Source organism: Oncorhynchus mykiss, chromosome 18, assembly GCF_013265735.2.
Source record: "Oncorhynchus mykiss isolate Arlee chromosome 18, USDA_OmykA_1.1, whole genome shotgun sequence".
NCBI lineage: Eukaryota > Metazoa > Chordata > Actinopteri > Salmoniformes > Salmonidae > Oncorhynchus > Oncorhynchus mykiss.
Window position 1 is genome coordinate 62,937,199 of NC_048582.1, and position 21,272 is coordinate 62,958,470.

General features: G+C 45.9%; 1 protein-coding gene across 1 annotated transcript in view; it reads right to left on the reverse strand.

Annotated features, from left to right (window-relative positions):
* Nucleotides 1-21,272, reverse strand: part of csmd3b (CUB and Sushi multiple domains 3b) — an 826,488-nt gene that overhangs the window by 3,964 nt on the left and 801,252 nt on the right. The window contains exons 63-69 of the mRNA XM_036953488.1: nt 13,253-13,364; nt 8,530-8,709; nt 7,389-7,454; nt 5,716-5,874; nt 2,133-2,245; nt 1,662-1,749; nt 1,366-1,501 (exon numbers count right to left, since the gene is read on the reverse strand). Of these exons, the coding sequence (XP_036809383.1) occupies nt 1,366-1,501; nt 1,662-1,749; nt 2,133-2,245; nt 5,716-5,874; nt 7,389-7,454; nt 8,530-8,709; nt 13,253-13,364 (854 nt within the window). The remainder of the gene's footprint in view (nt 1-1,365; nt 1,502-1,661; nt 1,750-2,132; nt 2,246-5,715; nt 5,875-7,388; nt 7,455-8,529; nt 8,710-13,252; nt 13,365-21,272) is intronic.

Below are 21,272 nucleotides of genomic sequence, written 5' to 3' on the forward strand. Positions count from 1 at the left end.
GCTGGTGCTAGGTCGGTAATAATAGCTGGTGGTAGGTTGGTAATACTAGCTGGTGGTAGGTCAGTAATAATAGCTGGTGGTAGGTCGGTAATACTAGCTGGTGGTAGGTCGGTAATAATAGCTGGTGGTAGATCGGTATTAATAGCTGGTGCTAGGTCGGTAATAATAGCTGGTGGTAGGTCGGTAATACTAGCTGGTGGTAGGCTGGTAATACTAACTGGTGGTAGGTCAGTAATAATAGCTGGTGGTAGATCGGTATTAATAGCTGGTGCTAGGTCGGTAATAATAGCTGGTGGTAGGTCGGTAATACTAGCTGGTGGTAGGTCGGTAATAATAGCTGGTGGTAGATCGGTATTAATAGCTGGTGCTAGGTCGGTAATAATAGCTGGTGGTAGGTTGGTAATACTAGCTGGTGGTAGGTAGGTAATACTAGCTGGTGCTAGGTCAGTAATAATAGCTGGTGGTAGGTTGGTAATACTAGCTGGTGGTAGGTAGGTAATACTAGCTGGTGGTAGGTCGGTAATACTAGCTGGTGGTAGGTTGGTAATAATAGCTGGTAGGTAGGTAGGTAATACTAGCTGGTGGTAGGTCGGTAATACTTGCTGGTGGTAGGTCGGTAATAATAGCTGGTGGTAGGTCGGTCAGTAATAATAGCTGGTAGGTAGGTAATAATAGCTGGTAGGTAGGTAGGTAGGTAATACTAGCTGGTGGTAGGTAATAATAGCTGGTAGGTAGGTAATACTAGCTGGTGGTAGGTAGGTAATACTAGCTGGTGGTAGGTCGGTAATAATAGCTGGTGGTAGGTCGGTCAGTAATAATAGCTGGTAGGTAGGTAATAATAGCTGGTAGGTAGGTAGGTAGGTAATACTAGCTGGTAGGTAGGTAATAATAGCTGGTAGGTAGGTAATACTAGCTCGTGGTGGTAGGTTGGTAATAATAGCTGGTGGTAGGTCGGTCAGTAATAATAGCTGGTAGGTAGGTAATAATAGCTGGTAGGTAGGTAGGTAGGTAATACTAGCTGGTAGGTAGGTAATAATAGCTGGTAGGTAGGTAGGTAATACTAGCTGGTGGTAGGTCGGTAATACTAGCTGGTGGTAGGTCGGTAATAATAGCTGGTGGTAGGTCGGTCAGCAATAATAGCTGGTAGGTAGGTAATAATAGCTGGTAGGTAGGTAGGTAATACTAGCTGGTGGTAGTTCGGTCAGTAATAATAGCTGGTGGTAGGTCGGTCAGTAATAATAGCTGGTAGGTAGGTAGGTAATAATAGCTGGTAGGTAGGTAGGTAGGTAATAATAGCTGGTAGGTAGGTAGGTAGGTAGGTAGGTAGGTAGGTAGGTAGGTAGGTAGGTAGGTAGGTACACTTACCTCTGTTTGTAAAGATAAAACCCGAAGCCTGCAAATATCAGGGCGAAAAAAGGCACAAGGATTGCTATGGCCACAGAGCTACTGTTCGTACCATGAGGTGGATTGGAGGAGTTATTACTCTCTGACATGTTCAAACCTGTGTGGGAGAGGAACAACATCAATATTCTCACAGTAACCTTTTAGTCTATATCCAATATTTCTAACATACACTTTTTATTTCTGTTTTGAAATGACACAATATTGTTGACAGTGAGAAAGTTGATATAAAACCACAGTGGATATGTGGTGATGTTTACCTAGCCTCTGCAGTCCAAACTGACCGTAGTCTTTACCCTGTATGAAGCCTTGAAAGACATAGGTGGCACCGTCAGGTTCTGCAGACACCTAGGAGAATACAGGGAGACAGATATGATCAGTCAGTCAGTGAGTCAATCAGGTAGTCAGTCAGTCAAGTCCTTTTGGTACTTTTCACCATGGGGTAGAATTCTAAAGGAAAAATCCATATTTTCAGAATTGAATTTTTACAAAATACAAAACAAGGAGAGCATTTGAGTCCATTTTGTAATAAACATGAAATAACACCTGGTAACCCGTTTGGGTGACCCGGTGCACGGCTGGATTGAGCAAGAAGTGGGACTGTCGTTTTTCAGCAGAGCGCCCTCATTGATTTACATTGGGTTCCCAGATGCCATTTCAACATTAATACGCCGCCACGTCCAATGAGGAGCAAGATATCTATAAATCGAAGTACGAAACGGTAAACTTACAAAACCGTCCATGGACCACGTCTCCTCCTTGACCTTGCCCAGCGTGGTGTGAGTGGACGTTTTCACATGGTACATGAGCAGCATCAACCGTGCTTCCTGGCTCTTATAGACACCTGCAGCACAACACAGCACAGGAGGACAAGAGGGGTGATGTGAGGCCAAGGCACAACACTGATATACTGTAACTTGTGGTACTCAGGGGACACAATCACAGACAATGACCCAATGATGATGGTCTCGCTCTCCTATCTCACTCTTGGTCTGTATGTGTCTGTGTGGAAAATGAAAAGAGGTGATATAAACACTGAGCGCTATCTTCTTCGACCATGGAGCAATTTACTGTAGTAGAACACTCACTCATCAACCGCACTTTCTATTGCTAACAGCCTCCCACAACCGAAGGCATAGAAATAGAGCACCATATTAAGGCCTATCAGAGCCCTGTCCCTGCGCTGTCGCTCCAAACAGACTGATGTACACAGTGGTAGTAATAACACACATTCAATTAACATGCTCAATCCACTGCCTGGCCTCTCTAAATGTGAAATAAGCTAATGGCCCCCTGTTATTAAAAACACAAAATGGCCTCCTCCCGTGCCTCAGCGGTATGATTACTTTGTGATTTCTAAATCTCCAAGACACATTTCTTCTCAGTGAGTGAGTAGCGCTGCATTCAACTTTCTGTGTCATAATTTGCAACGGCTGCTGGGCAATTCAAAGTCCAATTTAAATTAAGAAGATTTATTTGATGATGTAAATCACATGTCAGCTAGGTTAAAGGCAGCTGTGGAGAAACGAGGGAGTAGGAGTGAGGGGGGAAGGAGTGAGATGGGAAAGAGTGAGGGGGAAGGAGTGAGGGGAGAAGGAGTGATGGGGAAAGGAGTAAGGGGGAAGGAGTGAGGGTAGAAGAAGAGAGGGGAAAGGAGTGAGGGTAGAAGAAGAGAGGGGAATGGAGTGAGGGTAGAAGAAGAGAGGGGGAAGGAGTGAGGGTAGAAGAAGAGAGGGGGAAGGAGTGAGGGTAGAAGAAGAGAGGGAAAAGGAGTGAGGGGGAAGGAGTGAAGGGGGAAGGAGTGAGGGTAGAAGAAGAGAGGGGGAAGGAGTGAGGGTAGAAGAAGAGAGGGGAAAGGAGTGAGGGGGAAGGAGTGAAGGGGGAGGGGTGAGGGGGAAAGAAGAGAGGGGGAAGGAGTGAGGGGGAAGAAGAGAGGGGGAAGGAGTGAGGGTAGAAGAAGAGAGGGGGAAGGAGTGAGGGGGAAGGAGTGAGGGGGAGGGGTGAGGGGGGAAGAAGAGTGGGGGAAGGAGTGAGTGTAGAAGAAGAGAGGGGGAAGGAGTGAGGGGAGAAGAAGAGAGGGGGAAGGAGTAAGGGGAGAAGGAGTGATGGGGAAAGGAGTGAGGGGAGAAGAAGAGAGGGGGAAGGAGTGAGGGGGGAAGGAGTGAAGGGGGAGGGGTGAGGGGGAAAGAAGAGAGGGGGAAGGAGTGAGGGTAGAAGAAGAGAGGGGGAAGGAGTGAGGGGAGAAGAAGAGAGGGGGAAGGAGTGAGGGGAAAGGAGTGAAGGGGGGAGGGGTGAGGGGGAAAGAAGAGAGGGGGAAGAAGAGAGGGGGAAGAAGAGAGGGGGAAGGAGTGAGGGGGAAGGAGTGAAGGGGGAAGGAGTGAAGGGGGAAGGAGTGAAGGGGGAAGGAGTGAGGGGGAAGAAGTGAAGAGGGAAGGAGTGAGGGTAGAAGAAGAGAGGGAAAAGGAGTGAGGGGGAAGGAGTGAAGGGGGAAGGAGTGAGGGTAGAAGAAGAGAGGGGGAAGGAGTGAGGGTAGAAGAAGAGAGGGGAAAGGAGTGAGGGGGAAGGAGTGAAGGGGGAGGGGTGAGGGGGAAAGAAGAGAGGGGGAAGGAGTGAGGGGGAAGAAGAGAGGGGGAAGGAGTGAGGGTAGAAGAAGAGAGGGGGAAGGAGTGAGGGGGAAGGAGTGAGGGGGAGGGGTGAGGGGGGAAGAAGAGTGGGGGAAGGAGTGAGTGTAGAAGAAGAGAGGGGGAAGGAGTGAGGGGAGAAGAAGAGAGGGGGAAGGAGTGAGGGGAGAAGGAGTGATGGGGAAAGGAGTGAGGGGAGAAGAAGAGAGGGGGAAGGAGTGAGGGGGGAAGGAGTGAAGGGGGAGGGGTGAGGGGGAAAGAAGAGAGGGGGAAGGAGTGAGGGTAGAAGAAGAGAGGGGGAAGGAGTGAGGGGAGAAGAAGAGAGGGGGAAGGAGTGAGGGGAAAGGAGTGAAGGGGGAGGGGTGAGGGGGAAAGAAGAGAGGGGGAAGAAGAGAGGGGGAAGAAGAGAGGGGGAAGGAGTGAGGGGGAAGGAGTGAAGGGGGAAGGAGTGAAGGGGGAAGGAGTGAGGGGGAAGAAGTGAAGAGGGAAGGAGTGAAGGGGGAAGGAGTGAGGGGGAAGGAGTGAAGAGGGAAGGAGTGAGGGGGAAGGCGTGAGGGGGGAAGGAGTGAAGAGGGAAGGAGTGAGGGGTGAAGGAGTGAGGGGGAAGGAGTGAGGGGGGAAGGAGTGAAGAGGGAAGGAGTGAGGGGTGAAGGAGTGAGGGGGAAGGAGTGAGGGGGGAAGGAGTGAAGAGGGAAGGAGTGAAGGGGGAAGGAGTGAGGGGGAAGGAGTGAAGAGGGAAGGGGGAAGGAGTGAAGAGGGAAGGCGTGAGGGGGAAGGAGTGAAGAGGGAAGGAGTGAAGGGGGAAGGAGTGAGGGGGGAAGGAGTGAAGAGGGAAGGCGTGAGGGGGAAGGAGTGAAGGGGGAAGGAGTGAAGGGGGAAGGAGTGAGGGGGGAAGGAGTGAGGGGGGAAGGAGTGATGGGAAAAGGAGTCAGGGGGGAAGGAGTGAGGGAGGAAGAGGAGAAGGAGTGAGGGGGAAGGAGTGCAAGGAAAGGAGTGAAGGGGAAGAGGAGAAGGGGACTTTTCTCTCCAGATAGTTATGGTAAATCCATGAAAGATTTGTCAGATCAGATTAATATTTCATTTAAGAGAAATGTGGGGGGGGGGGTAGTTTTACACATCCATTAGGCTCCACTAATGAAGGTACATTAAGGGACAGAATAAATATTATATTAAGGGGCTATGCGAAAACACCCCCCAAAAATGAATATGAAATAAATGAGTCATAGCTTTCAAATTAATTACAGCACACTGCAAAATCAAAACACCTCAACTCAAAACATGTTCTCAGATCAGACAGACCATAAAATGCCCATTTCAAATATTAGCTAATGTCCTCCACACAGGCAAATAAACAACATCATTTAATTTCCCACCAAGTAGATACAGTCCTAAATGGATACCGTCTGACATTAAGGCCCTACCAATCAAACGATGTCAGCTATGTTTAGTAACACTCATTTCTAGTCATATGCATATTGTGGGAGAGAAACTCAGCATCTGAAACGCCAGCTCCATTTTACTCCAGTGACTACACGATTACATGCTATGTGTGTGTGTGTATTAATCTGTGTGTGTGTATTAATCTGTGTGTGTGTGTGTGTGTATTAATCTGTGTGTGTGTTCAAGGCGTGGCTAGGGACCTTCCCTAGCGTGTCCTCTCTGTGTAATATAGCGTAAAATGCAGATGTCGTACCCGAAAGCAGCAGTTCCATGTTGCTATTGGTCAAGGAGACGTTAACCCTTCCCGTGGTGGTGTTAAAGCTTGTGATACTCAGAGTCATTGGTTGTTTTCTTCCCTTGTAGTTGTATGAACCCTTCCAGATATAGTTAGGAGCAAAGACGTCATCAGGAACTGAAACAGAGCATAGACAATATTGATTATTAGAGGGCCTTGGTTGTGCCTGAGGTTGTTCAAGCGGTTGAGTCCACACGCCATCCCGTTGCCTGCGTGGGATCGAATCCTGGCCCCACCGGTCTTCTTCGCACTGTCTTCCCTTTTCATTTCTATTCCTTCAATAAAACTGAACAAATATTTTAAGAAATAAGAGGAAAACAGAAAAATAGGACCTTGGTTAAGTCATACTGCCACCTTATATTCCACTGTTTGTAAGTCTATAGGATTCATCGTGATTGATCAAATACTACTAGAGTTAACAGACACAGGGCCCTGGGACCTTTCACCCTCAGTGTCACACCCTGATCTGTTTCACTTTGTGCTTGTTTCCACCCCCCTCCAGGTGTTGCCCGTCTTCCACCATTATTCCCATTTTTATACCTATTTATACCTGTGTTCTGTTTGTCTGTTCTCTGTTTTGTCCATCAAGCCTACCAGCGTTTTCCTCCTTGCTCCTGTCTGTTTCTAGTTTTCCCGATTTTGACCATTCTGCCTGCCCTGAGCCTGCCTGCCGTCCTGTACCTTGTCACACCGCCCTGGATTATTGACCTCTTCCTGCCCTGACCCTGAGCCTACCTGCCCTGAGCCTACCCGCCCTGACCCTGCCTGCCCTGACCCTACCTGCCCTGAGCCTACCCGCCCTGAGCCTACCCGCCCTGAGCCTACCCGCCCTGAGCCTACCCGCCCTGAGCCTGCCTGCCGTTCTGTACCTTTTGAATCTGATCTGGATTCCTGACCTCTGCCTGCCCTGACCCTGACCTCTGCCTGCCCTGACCCTGAGCCTACCTGCCCTGAGCCTACCTGCCCTGACCCTGCTTGCCTGTCGTTTTGCCTGCCCCCTGTTCTAGTAATAAACTGTTGTTACTTCGACACTGTCTGCATCTGGGTTTTCCCTAAAACGTGATACTCAAGAGTATGTCAAACTTAGTAAATTACCTCCAAGCTTTTAAAGAACTTAGTCCCTCTCCAAGTTGATAAATGTTAAACTTGTTATGAAGGCAGTGGAAGCTTTGGGATGGTTGAGCTGCTATATCACTGCACCACAGATTACTCCGTGAGAGAGAGAAAGAGTAAAAGACAAAGAGAGAGAGAACGAGAGAGAGGCCTGTCAGGCCTGTGCTGCTGGGACGTTTTACCATCAGACTTACTCTTTCCACTCTTCATTAACTTCCTAGTCCCTCAAGAGGGGCACTCAAGATTGAATTAAGGACACCAGTCCTTCTGAGGTGCTATTAGCGAAGCCCTCGCCCCCTGTGAGGCCATATGAAGCTGTTCATATTCATTCTGTTGTGATTGCTAGCTGCACTTTACAGTACCGGCATCAGAGTAGTATTTTGTAATCAGAACACTGCTCTTTTTGACGTTGCTGTAATGGTGTGTGTGTGTGTGTGTGTGTGTGTGCACAGTTTTTATGGTGTGTGTGTGTGTGTGTGTGTGTGTGTGTGGTGATGACACTTCAGTCAGGCACTCACCGTTCAGCTTGGGACTGGGTGTCCCTGCCACTGGCTTGATGGGCTTCTCCGAGAGTTTGGACCCAGCTATAGGAAACAGCATTAGTCCCATTATGTCACATCAACTTCCCCATGTGGGGACTTCTAATCATGTATTGAGGTACATCAGCAACACACATCAAGAGATAATGCAATTTAACTCCTTGGGGTCGAATTCTGAGTTCTATTGTCAGTTCCATTTAGAGTTCTGTATGTGGAATTTCTAAATGATCTGGATCTGGTCAATCTGGGTAATAAATGCATGTGGTTTGTCCTGGAATGTAAAAGTCAAGCATGACATCTTGTACAAATGATAGAAAATCAAATCAAAGTTGATTTGTCCTACGGATGTTCACAGGATACAGCGAAGTCTACATAGTACAATGACATGCTTACTTGCAAGCTTTCCTCTCATTATGTTTTTGGTAATAAAAGTATAAAATGGTATCTGGTAAGAAGAAACAAGATGAAGTGAGAAACCCAGAAATAAGCATGAATGGGGTTATGCAGTAGGGCGTGTTCTGTGGCAGTGGCCCTCTACATGACAGGGAAGGTAAGTGCCATTGGTGGTCCAGGAGCCGTGTCCTGTCTGTTCCACTGCACTGGCATGATAGACACTAGAATAGCACAAGTTGCTGTCTGCTGCAGTGGTAGCAGAGCAGCCTGGCACAGTGGGAAATTCTCCCACAACATTACACATCTGTTTATGTGTGTGTAATTACTCTGTGGCCTGCAGTGCACAGCTGTGCGATGCAGCAGTGGCCAGGAGTGTGTGTGAATATGTGTGTGAATATGCTCCATACCATTGCGGCTGCAATCACGGCCTGTGGCACAAGAGAGCCCCTGTACAGTATCAGCATATGCCATTACAAGAGAGCCTCTGTACCGTATCAGCATATGCCATTACACACACACACACACACACACACACACACACACACACACACACACACACACACACACACACACACACACACACACACACACACACACACACACACACACACACACACACAGACACGAATGGCTAAGGTTAGGATTGGTGGAAGGTTAGGGGGAACTTCACCCTGGAGCCACACAGACACAAACAAACAACGGGACATGTCATGTTCCTGTCCTGTACCTCGACAAATGGGCATCTTCCCGGTCCAGGTACCGTCGGACTTGCAGACGCGGTGTTCCGAGCCCCCGGACAGGAAGAACCCAGCCTGGCAGGAGTAGAGGAGGGTGTAACCAAACCCTGGCAGGTCCATCCCTATCACCTCCACATGTGCCGGGCTCTCTGGCTGCTTACACGAGTGGGCTGGGGGGAAGAGACCGAGGAAAGGAGAAAGAGAGATGAGCTTTTTCCACATACTAATATGGTTCTTCTCACCTGCACCTGTCCATGTCTGTCTGCTATTCTTCTCACCTCCCCATGTCTATCTGCTATTCTTCTCACCTGCCCATATCTGACTGCTATTCTTCTCACCTATCCATATCTGTCTGCTATTCTTCTCACCTCCCCATATCTGTCTGCTATTCTTCTCACCTGCACATGCCCATGTCTGTCTGCTATTCTTCTCACCTACCCATATCTGTCTGCTATTCTTCTCACCATCTGCCCATATCTGACTGCTATTCTTCTCACCATCTGCCCATAGCTGACTGCTATTCTTCTCACCATCTGCCCATATCTGACTGCTATTCTTCTCACCATCTGCCCATATCTGACTGCTATTCTTCTCACCATCTGCCCATATCTGACTGCTATTCTTCTCACCATCTGCCCATATCTGACTGCTATTCTTCACACCATCTGCCCATAGCTGACTGCTATTATTCTCACCATCTGCCCATAGCTGCAGGCACCATCAAAGCTCTATTGAATTTTCTTTTACATTATTTTGCACAGTCACTGGCTGGTATATGTCTTTCCTTCATGACACTTTTTGTATCCTGCACCTGCAAGAGACTAGATGTGCTTACACCAAGTCTGAACTGATTCACTGGCTACCCAGAACCTCAGACAAACAGAACACAACATACACAAAAACACCTCCTACTTCTGCACTGTGTGTGAATACGACTGGTTACTTTCTCAGGGATGGTTGGTTGCATTCTACACAGTCTACAGAGATGGCCCGGAGTTGAGTTGAGCAACCCAGAGAGGGTCAGATATGCACTGATGTGTTGTGGCAGCGTGCACAGAGTGAAAGAGAAGTGTGTGTGTGTACAGTGTGTGTGTACAGTGTGTGTGTGTGCGTTTACCTGTCACTGCCCCAACCCACCAACCCATGGAAGATCAAACAGCAGGAGATTCTCTGTCACTCAGCTAAGCCAGTGAACCACTATTATCCATCTTTGATCAAAAGGGGCTGTGATTAGGTATGTGGAGGGAGCAATGCTCCAACTAACCCACCAATTCTCTTTTATTTTGAGGTATTTGTTGTGTGTGTGTGTATATGAGTGTGTTTGTGTGTGTGTGTGTGTATGTGTATATGAATGTGTTTGTGTGTGTGTGTGTGTATGTGTATATGTGTATATGAGTGTGTTTGTGTTGATGGGTCTCTTGAACAGTACAGGAGGCGGGGGGATATTTTGGGGCAGTGTGATAGCTGTTGGAGGTTATGGTGAGACGTAAGTATTATTTTTTGTCTATTCCAATATGAAAAGGGCTATGTATAGTTACTGAATATTATATTACACACTGTGAGTAATCCTACACATATTGTACTATATCAATGACATTTGTGTGACACTGTGTGTTGACATTTCTTCACACAATTGGCAGAATATAGGCTAATTACAGAAAGAGTGAAATGTAGTTATGAGTAAAGATTTTTTTGAGTGAACAGCAATCTGACATTGGTAGCCATCTGTCAATGCTCTCTAAGTCAGCCATGTAACAAACTGGTTTAAGGGAGTTCACCCAGCTAGCACATAATGTTCTGAGAACCTTGTTTCCTAGAGCTTGCTGAGATCATAGTTGTCCTATGGTTGTTTAGCATACAACCTTCCCACAACTTTCTGAGAATGGTGCAGAATAGTTACTTGGTTTTGGAACATTCTCAGCACATTTTAGGAACTTCACAAAAAAACTTTATTTTCTTGGTATTTCATTAATTTAACAGAATTTTTCCTAAAAGTTCAAACATGGTTACATTTAATTTCAGTTTTAGTAATGTTCTATGAACGTTTTCGAACTGGTTTGACATTGGGAATGTTCTCAAATAGTTCAGAGAACGTTAAGATACAGCGTTCTTCTGTGGGAATTTCAGAACTTCAGCCTAACGTTTCCTACAGGTTTCTTTGTGGTTCTACTTAATTCACGTTCTCACATTGTTATGTTCTCACATCGTTCAGTTCTCAGCATCAACAAAACTCTATCTTCTATCTTGTTAAGTGTGTTCAGGTGTGTTGGCCAAGTCCACTAATTGGCAACACCTGATCTTAATGAGTGCTTGTTTCCCCATTGTTTGAAATTGGGTCTGTTTGAATAGACTAACATGTAAAAACATGGCATGCTAGCTCCATCCTGGTGGCACAGAGGACTAATTCCATGGACAGAGAACCGAAGATCATAGGTTTGAATCTCACTGACGCCATGCCAAAGTAATAATACAACATTCGCAGAAACTCCCTGCAACCTAAAAATTTACGTTTTCACATTCGTTCTCAGGACATAAAAAAAAAACATTTTACCAGTCAGGAAACTTATGGCTTCGTTTCTAGAACCTAATCGGAAACCAAAAACATACGTTCTCACAACTTCCAAGGAACCAAATGTGCTAGCTGGGCCCTTTGATTCTATCTTCTCATGGCTGGGCAGACAGAGAGCGTGCATCCACTGCCACCCTGGCATTTCTTTTCCATTTGACTGGAAATTATATCTGTATTCCAATCATTTTCTCATACAATACATTAATATTGCGGTAAACCTATACTTAGTGTATATAAATCATATTTTAACACCATTTCCTCATACTACTACTACGTGCTATATCCTTATACTACTACTGTGCTATATCGTTATACTGCTAGATGGAGTGGTGGTGGGGGTGGGTGCTTTGCCATGGTGTGACGTGGGAGTGACGTGCATGTGTGAGTGGGGAGGGATGGAGACAGGCTGTATGGGGAGATAAGACCAGGGTTCGCCTTTCTCTCCTCCCTGCCTGGATGGGGACATTAACACTCCTGGGATAGGAGACACAGAGAGAGAGAGTGTGAGTGTGAGTGAGAGAGAGACAAAAAGAGACCACCATCCCCTCTATACCCCCCCCCCCCCCCCCCCCCCCATCTCACCCCACTTTACCCTGCCTCACCCTATCCCCATGGAGGTAGCTGAGTGGATAAGACTACCCTGAGGGGGGCTGACTGACGATTCGTGTGGATGGTTGCCTCCAAACGGCACCCTATCCCCTATATTGTGAACTACATTATCTTATGGTCCCTGTTCAAAAGTAGTGCCCGATACAGGGGATGTGGGCCATTTGGGAGGGAGCCGATGTGAAGGTTAGGGTCTCTCCCGCTAGGCTGGGTCTCTGAATCTACCTCCATAAAGATTATCTCTTCATGAGAATCATCCTTCCCCTCTGATATATCAGCTCACCTGCTGTGACGGTGAGAGTAGAAAATGATCCTTGCTGTTTCCAATAATGTGAATTAATTTTCAAAGTAGCAGTTATTAAATATGACCTTGAAGCTTGGCAGAGTGCTCTACTTTATCATTGAAAAAGTAATGAAGCCCTTTGGTTCGGTAGCAGGCGCTAACGGAGATAGTTGTGCCATGATCCTTCTAAGATCCTTGTTACCTAGGAAACAGCCAACTGCTATTATGCAAGCAAAACTTTTTGAAAAACACCTGCATGTAATCACCTGCAAGACTCCTGTGCCTGACATAACAGATGTACTGTATAAGCCACACTTTCTGAGCGTCAGTACGGCACAACCATGACAAACTAGTGTAGTTAGGACCACATCACGTCTCCCTCTCTCCCTCTTCTTACTCTTTGTGGCTAATGTGTAAAAAATTGTCAGTGGTTCCTAAAATGTGTTTATTTTACAGATGACATGTCACGGTCAGAGTAATGTCAGTGAGAATGGCCAGAAGTGACGGATATCATGGAGGTCCCTAGCTAGAGTCGGGGATGGACTGACTATAGAAACAGAATTCTAGAATAGGTTGACCATAGAAATAGAATCCAAGAACTGGTTGACCATAGAAAGAGAATCTTAGAATGGGTTGACCATAGAGATATAATCTTAGAATGGGTTGACCATAGAGATATAATCTTAGAATGGGTCGACCATAGAGACAGAATCCTATAATGGGTTTGACCATAGAAACATAATCCTAGGATGGGTTTGACCATAGAAACATAATCCTAGAATGGGTTGACAATAGAACTAGAATCCTAGAATGGGTTTATCATAGAAATATGGGCTGAATGGGCTGACCATATAAATGCAATTATAGCATGGGGGCTTTTCCTATGATGATGTCATCGTGGGCATCAGAGGGTATAGCTACAGCAGTTGTTGTGACTGGGCACCACAGAGGGACAGAAGGGGGTGGTTCTCAAACCTCTTCTGGGGACCGTTCCATGTATTTGATCGATTCCACAGCTAGCACTCCTGATTCAACTTGTCAACTAATCATCAAGCCCTTGACTAGGTGAATCAGGTGAGTTAGTTCAGGGCTACAACAAATTGTGAAAATGTCTGAGCGTCCCCAGGAGAGGTTTGAGAACCACACCCTCCCTATACTGTCCCTCTATGACCCAGTCACAATAACGGCTATAGCTATACCCTGATACCCGTGACATCATCAGAACCACTGCAGTAGGGGGTGTGATGTGACTCACGGATACACTCTGGCTGGGAGCCGCTCCAGGTAAGGTCAGCCTGGCAGAGCCGGGTGGTGGAGCCCTGGAGCAGGTGACCCAGCTGGCACTGGAACGCCACCATGCTGCCCACCTGTGTTAGAGTAGAGAGACAACTGAGTGCACCTGCATTATCAATAAGCGCAGGAGTAGAGAAACACAACACACACACACACCATAGTTAGGATCTATGTAGTTATAGTAACAATGGCATAAAGAGTATCATATATTATTATATTCACACTAGTCTCAGAGGCCTATAAAAAGTCATTGGGCTTCAAGCGTGAGGAGTCAGGCTAGCTAGGAATAGAGCAGCGCGAGTATTCAGCATGAGGAGTCAGGCTAGCTAGGAATAGAGCAGCGCGAGTATTCAGCGTGAGGAGTCAGGCTAGCTAGGAATAGAGCAGCGCGAGTATTCAGCATGAGGAGTCAGGCTAGCTAGGAATAGAGCAGCGCGAGTATTCAGCGTGAGGAGTCAGGCTAGCTAGGAATAGAGCAGCGCGAGTATTCAGCGTGAGGAGTCAGGCTAGCTAGGAATAGAGTAGTGGGAGTGTTCAGCGTGAGGAGTCAGGCTAGCTAGTAATAGAGCAGCGCGAGTGTTCAGCGTGAGGAGTCAGGCTAGCTAGGAATAGAGCAGTGGGAGTGTTCAGCGTGAGGAGTCAGGCTAGCTAGGAATAGAGCAGTGGGAGTGTTCAGTGTGAGGAGTCAGGCTAGCTAGGAATAGAGCAGCGGGAGTGTTCAGCGTGAGGAGTCAGGCTAGCTAGGAATAGAGCAGCGCGAGTGTTCAGCGTGAGGAGTCAGGCTAGCTAGGAATAGAGCAGCGCGAGTATTCAGCGTGAGGAGTCAGGCTAGCTAGGAATAGAGCAGCGCGAGTGTTCAGCGTGAGGAGTCAGGCTAGCTAGGAATAGAGCAGCGCGAGTGTTCAGCGTGAGGAGTCAGGCTAGCTAGGAATAGAGCAGTGGGAGTGTTCAGCGTGAGGGGTCAGGCTAGCTAGGAATAGAGCAGTGGGAGTGTTCAGCGTGAGGAGTCAGGCTAGCTAGGAATAGAGCAGCGCGAGTGTTCAGCGTGAGGGGTCAGGCTAGCTAGGAATAGAGCAGTGGGAGTGTTCAGTGTGAGGGGTCAGGCTAGCTAGGAATAGAGCAGTGGGAGTGTTCAGTGTGAGGGGTCAGGCTAGCTAGGAATAGGAGTGCTTCAATTGAAAGGCCAGTTTGATATCAACGTTGATGTTGCTATCAAACAAAGGCTGTGATGTACACACACGAGTCAACTCTTGAATCCCTATGAAAGGTTTTGTTTAAGCAGCATACATCAAACCAAGACGTTCCTTGGTTCAGACTGATCACTGATGCCCTTTCAAAAAGCGACATATCAGATTAGCCCTTGTCAGCTCTTTTCAGCTCTCTCAGCCTTCCTCTGCTTGCATGCGTGTGTGTGTAGATGTGTGTGAGACCGTGTGTGTGTGTGTGCGAGTCTGTGTGTGTGACAGAGCCTGGGGAGTGAAATATGAAAACGTGTCATGGAATGACACAGTGGCTTCACACATTAATTGATTAACACGTCGTCCCCGGTGCTGAAACACAGTCTGACGAGTAATAAGACTCATGGCCTTATCTCTGGGATACAATATCTCCTTCTCTTTGCTTCAATATCATTAGGCTGCAGCCAGCAGTCTCCTCTCCTTCTCCCCTGTCCCTCTCTCTCCCCCTACCTCTCCCTCCCTCCCTCCCTCTCTCTCTCTCTTTCTCTCTTTCTCATTTCTTAATCTCTCTCTCCCTCCCTCCCGAGGGCGAGACAAATGATTTATGGGTGTGAAAGCCTGATATTTCACTGTTCTCTCTGAAGCCTGGGCATGACTTGACCCCAAATGTTACAATAAGGCTTGAATTCTTAATGCCAGCGCATCTGGGCAAGAGCCCTTCCTCGCCCTCCTCCTCCCTCTCACTCCATATTATATTTATCCCCTGACAAAAATATGAATAAAGTTCATTCCCGGCAAGAGCCCTCAAGCCCTTCTCTACCCCCTTCCTCCCTCTCACTCCTTTTCCCCTGGCGAAAATATTCCTAAAGTTCATTCATGTTACAAGACGCGGGAGCTCTTTTCCATGTCTTGACTTAATAAGGAGGAGCTACCGAAATAGCAATGAGAAATAACTCTCCCCTTCCCTTCTGTGTGTTCCGTGTGTTCCATGTGTTCCGTGTGTTCCATGTGTTCCGTGTGTTCTGTGTGTTCCGTGTGTTCTGTGTGTTCTGTGTGTTCCGTGTGTTCTGTGTGTTCCGTGTGTTCCATGTGTTCCGTGTGTTCTTTGTGTTCTGTGTGTAACCATCTCCTTTATCTAGTAGTGGTCCACCAGCGTAGCTCTGAACACTGCATAATGTACTAGTGGTTACTGATAAGTCTATAATGGATTGATGATTTAGTACAATGTGCGCTAGATAGATGTCTTCTATCTAATAGTTTATGATGGAACAGAACCCCAGGAGAGAAGGAAAACACTGTGGTCTTTGACTACATGCTGCTCTTCACTTTTATGTCATTTGATATTTGCTGCCTTTCTTTTTTATTCACAATTAGAGGCAAGCCATGCAGCAAATGTGTTTCTCTTCTCCCAGACAAATCACGGCAATTTGCCGTACAGTTTAGCCATTTATCAGTCCTAACAACGTAAACACAGATCTGTTGGTGGGGGAAAGTTGTAGCGTTTTAAGGCTCATTAGGGACATGGAACGGAGGAAGGACTGCTTGTGTTTACAGGTCCCGCTGTGTAGACACCATAGGACTCCAGAACGGTCAGAAACACACACACACACACACACACACACACACACACGCACGCACGCACGCACACGGATAGAAACATGGATGGAAGCGTGCATATGCACACACAATGAAATAATACCCACACAAATATGAACCCTTGTAAACACAAACAGGGTTAGACTCCATTCTCAGCATCAACACTGTTTTCTGAATTGCTCGTGACATTTGTGAACAGTAACATACACCATGGTAAGGTGTTTCATAGGTTTTTTTTGTTCTTAAATGAAAATGTCTTCTTCATCAGAAATATCCACCATCACCATGCTCATCATCATAATCATCATCATCATTCTATAGCTAGTCTTTATCTGTCTTTTTTTGCTAGCTAGGGCCATCTACTTTAAGTGCTGCCTGTCTTCCCAGTAGCCTTCTTGGTTTGTGAACTGCTGACTGCTATTAACTTGCAGATGATTGTTGACACATCAACCAGGATTAAGGGGCAGGGCAATTTGCAACTGTTGTTATCTTGGTAATCAGTGGCTGTATTGGAGGGGAGGGTGGTTTCTCCTCTCTGAGGCAATCAGCAATTAGTACAAGGAGGTGTGCTCTTCACCTCTGCAAGGCAATGGTCAATTGGTGTTAGTACTTCAGTCTCCCTTGTTTTCTCAGCTGTCAACGGCGGTCTCGTCGCAAAACTAAGGCCATCGCCAAAACAAAGACGGTTCTGAGGAGTCGTTCTGGGGAGTCGTTCTGCGGAGTCGTTCTGAGGAGTCGTTCTGCGGAGTCGTTCTGAGGAGTCGTTCTGAGGAGTCGTTCTGCCGAGTCGTTCTGCCGAGTCGTTCTGCCGAGTCGTTCTGCCGAGTCGTTCTGCCGAGTCGTTCTGCCGAGTCGTTCTGCCGAGTCGTTCTGCCGAGTTGTTTGAGAAAGGAAGGAGAGGAGGGCTTCACACCACTGTCTCACTTGAGTATCTTACCTAGTTATTTTCTGATGATCTCATTTTTCTCTTTTGCAGTTTTGGCAGCCATGTGTGTGTTTTCTATACCTGTTCGCTCCTCTCCCTTTAGGCTTTACAGACGCTCCCCACCCCTTGGCTGCAACTCTTTAAATTTAATTGAATTTAATTTAACCCTGCACACACAACATTTGGAATTCCTGGGGCTTCATTTATCAATTTTGCGTAGAAACTATTCTAAAATATTACATACTAACAGAATTTATAATGTCTGTATGCATAGAAAAAGTGTGCTTCATCAAACACCCCTATGAGAGTTACACACACCGGTAGGAGATATCCATTGATGAATACCAATTGTTCTCAGCCTCAGTGCTCATGCAGAACCTTGGCGATTTGCATTTCGAAACGCCCCTAATTAACCTTATATGGTCAATTCATCCCTTCAACCCATGGGGAATATACAATGCCGTACCATGACATAAAATGGCACAACTAATTCAAAAAACATGTTTCCGAGACTGAAATAGAGGTGCTCGTGTCAGAGGTTGAGTACAACCAAAATTGTTTTATTTGATTCGCTCAGTTGTGACCAGTAAAAAGAGAAACATAGCTAAAAAGAGAGGACTATTAGGACAATTCAAGTTACTTCAAATGATTAGACAACACAGACCAATAAGCCATCCATCCTCAACAGCTCCCTCCTGTAAGCATATAAGCCAACTATTGTTCTGCAGAATGAACGACTTCCACCTGGCCACCTTGCCACCACATTCAGTTGCATCTTTTGACCATCACTTAACCTGTCACCTGTACATTAAGAGGGGAAGACTTGTCTGTTCACATAGTTTAAATCCTTTTGGGCTGGTTCTTTTATGTCGATGTGGGTGCCGCCTTTTTCTCTATTCGTATTTGGGAATTCATTGATGGCATCATGTCAAAGAAACACCTCTTGACTTCAATCTGCTGTGCAATCTTGTATTGAAATTGAATGTTACTGTTTGTTTTGGCTCATGGAGGGCTGTGAGATGCTGATCGGCAAGCTCCTGTGGAAAAGTGCCCGTTGCCAAAAACCCCAAGATGGATAGCACATGGTTGTGCACCGGAATGACATGTGTTTCCTTTTTAAAGTAGGTCTCAAATCTTTGCAAAAATCCTATGAAATTGGTTTTGGGAAACGATATCTGATGAGCCAATCTGTTCTCTCTGCGAAATGCAGCATGGGCCAAATCTTCCAACAGAGCAAGATCAGACATCCCTTTTTCGATTTCCCATTACCTCAGTCTTTTATAGTATGTCAACAATGGTTTCACTTTCAGATATGCCTTGTATTTAACAAATTACTGTACTTGATATGGATTATTATCGTAACAAATGCACTGATGTGGTCAAATTATATGATATTGATAGCATGTCAAGATATAGTGCACTCATACTGGTGGCAGGTAGCCTAGTGGTTAGAGTGTAGGGCCAGTAACCAAAAGGTTGCTGGATTGAATCCCTGAGCTGACAAAGTAAAAATCTGTCATTCTGAACTAGGCAGTTAACCAACTGTTCCCCAGTAGGCCGTCATAGTAAATAAGAATTTGTTCTTGACTAGTTAAATAAAGGTTCTTTTTTTTTTTATTCTGACGCCTTCACTTTTTCCACAGAGCTCCGAGACAGGATTGAGTCGAGGCACAGATCTGGGGAAGGGTACTAAAACATTTCTGCAGCATTCTGCAGATTCCCCAAAACACAGTGGCCTCCATCATTCTAAAATGAAACAAGTTTGGATCCACCAAGACTCTTCCTAGAGCTGGCCGCCCGGCCAATCGGGGGAGGGGAGGTGACCAAAAACCTCAATGGTTACTCTGACAGAGGTCCAGAGTTCCTCTTTGGAAATGGGAGAACCTTCCAGAAGGACAACCATCTCTGCAGCACTCCACCAATCAGGCCTTTACATGTTTTAAGGTTTTATTTTAAATTGAACCTTTATTTAACTAGGCAAGTCAGTTAACCTCTCTCGGGTTGGGGGCAGCATTCGGAATTTTGGATGAAAAGCATGCCCAAATTAAACGGCCTGCTACTCGGGCCCAGAAGATATGATATGCATAGAACTGGTAGATTTGGATAGAAAACACTCTAAAGTTTCCAAAACTGTTAAAATAGTGTCTGTGAGTATAACAGAACTGATTTAGCAGGTGAAAACCTGAGAAAAATCCATTCAGGAAGTATTTTTATGTGTGGTTTTGTAGTTTTCTATTCAATGCCATTACAGTATCCATTGACTTAGGACTCCATTTGCATTTCCTATGCCTTCCACTAGATGTCAACAGTCTTTAGAAATCGTTTCAGGCTTGTCTTCTTATAAATGAGGGAGTAAGACCAGTCTGAACGAGTGGACCCTAACGTGACGCAGAGTTTTTCCAGGCGCATGTGCATTTCTTGTTTACCTTTTATATTGGCGACGTTATTGTGCGTTTGAAATATTATAGATCATTTAGGCTAAAAAACAACCTGAGGATTGAATAAAAACATTGTTTGACATGTTTCTATGAACTTTACGGATACAATTTGGAGTTTTTGTCTGATTGTTTTGACTGAGTTTGAGCCTGTGGATTACTGGAGAAAACGCGCTATTATTGATATAAAGAGACTTCATCGAACAAAAGGAAGATTTATTGAGTAAATTAATGTCTTCTGATTGCCACCATATGAAGAACATCAAAGGTAAGGGATTAATTTTATCTCTATTTCTGAGTTTTGAAACACTTCTGCTTGGCTGGTTACTGTTTGTAATAATTTGTCAACCTGGCTATGTTCTGGGCTAGGTATGCTTTCGCTGCAAAGCATTTTATAAATATGACACTGTGGTTGGTTTAACAAGAAGTTCATCTTTAAACCTATGTAAAATATGTTTTGTTTTCTGAATTTTTATAATGAGCATTTCTGTAATTGAATTTGGCGCTCTGCAACCTCACTGGATGTTGGCCAGATGGGACGCTAGCGTCCCACATACCCTAGAGAGGTTAAGAACAAATTCTTATTTACAATGACAGCTCACACAAGCCAAACCCAGATGACGCTGGGCCAATTGTGCACCACCCTATGGGACTGGATTTGAACCAGGGTGTCTGTAATGATGCCTCAAGCACTGAGTTGCAGTGTCTTAGACCACTGCGCCACTCGGGAGCCTTTAAGGTACAGTGGCCAGACGGAAGGACGGGACGGACTGGAAGACTAGTCAGGATCGAGGGCAAGATGAATGGAGCAAAGTACAGAGAGATCCTTAATGAAAACCTGCTCCTGAGCACTCAGGACCTCAGACTGGGCCGAACGTTCACCTTCCAACAGGACAACGACCCTAAGCACACAGCCAAGACAATGCAGGAGTATCTTCGGGACAAGTCTCTGAATGTATTTGACTGGCCCAGCCTGTAACGTATACGCTAAGACTCGGGAAGCAAGTACAGGGAGTAAATGTAACAAATAACTGAACATGGAACAAAACAAGAAACACGAGCAGCGCACAGGCATGAAACACAGAAACAGAATCAATAACGCCTGTGGAAAGAACCAATGGGACTGACTGATATAGGGGAGGTAATCAGGAAGGTGATGGAGTCCAGGTGAGTCTCATGAGGCGCAGGGGCGCGTAACGATGGTGGCTGGTGTGCGGAATAATAAGTAAACTGGCGACGTCGAGCGCCAGAGAGGGGAAGAGGGAGTAGACGTGACAGTACCCCCTCCCTTCAACATATATTTTCCCAATGCTATGCTTGTCAAGCAGTTCCCTTATTCCACCACTTGTGCGAATGCATGGTCATGGCTGTGCATAAATTTACACACACACTCAAGCAAACGTTCATATTGATAAATCTCACGCATGTTTTACGCAAAGATAGATAATGGCGCCGGAGGAGATGGCTGCCATTTTACGGTCCCCTAACCAATTGTGCTATTGTGTGTGTTTTTTTGCGTTATTTGTAACTTATGGTTCTGTTATTTTTTTTACTTAATTAACAAATTTTTTCTTAAAACTGCATTGTTGGTTAACTTAAGGTATAGGGGACAGCATTTTCACTTTTGGATAAATAGCGTGCCCAATTTCAACTTCCTGCTACTCATGCCAGGAATATAAGATATGCATATTACTAGTAGATTTGGATAGAAAACACTCTGAAGTTTCTAAAACTGTTTGAATCTTGTCTGTGAGTATAACAGAACTGATGTAGCAGGCAAAACCCTGAGGACTAACCATTCAGATTTTTTTTTTTTAGGTCTCTGTCTGTTCAGTGAGTTCTCATTGG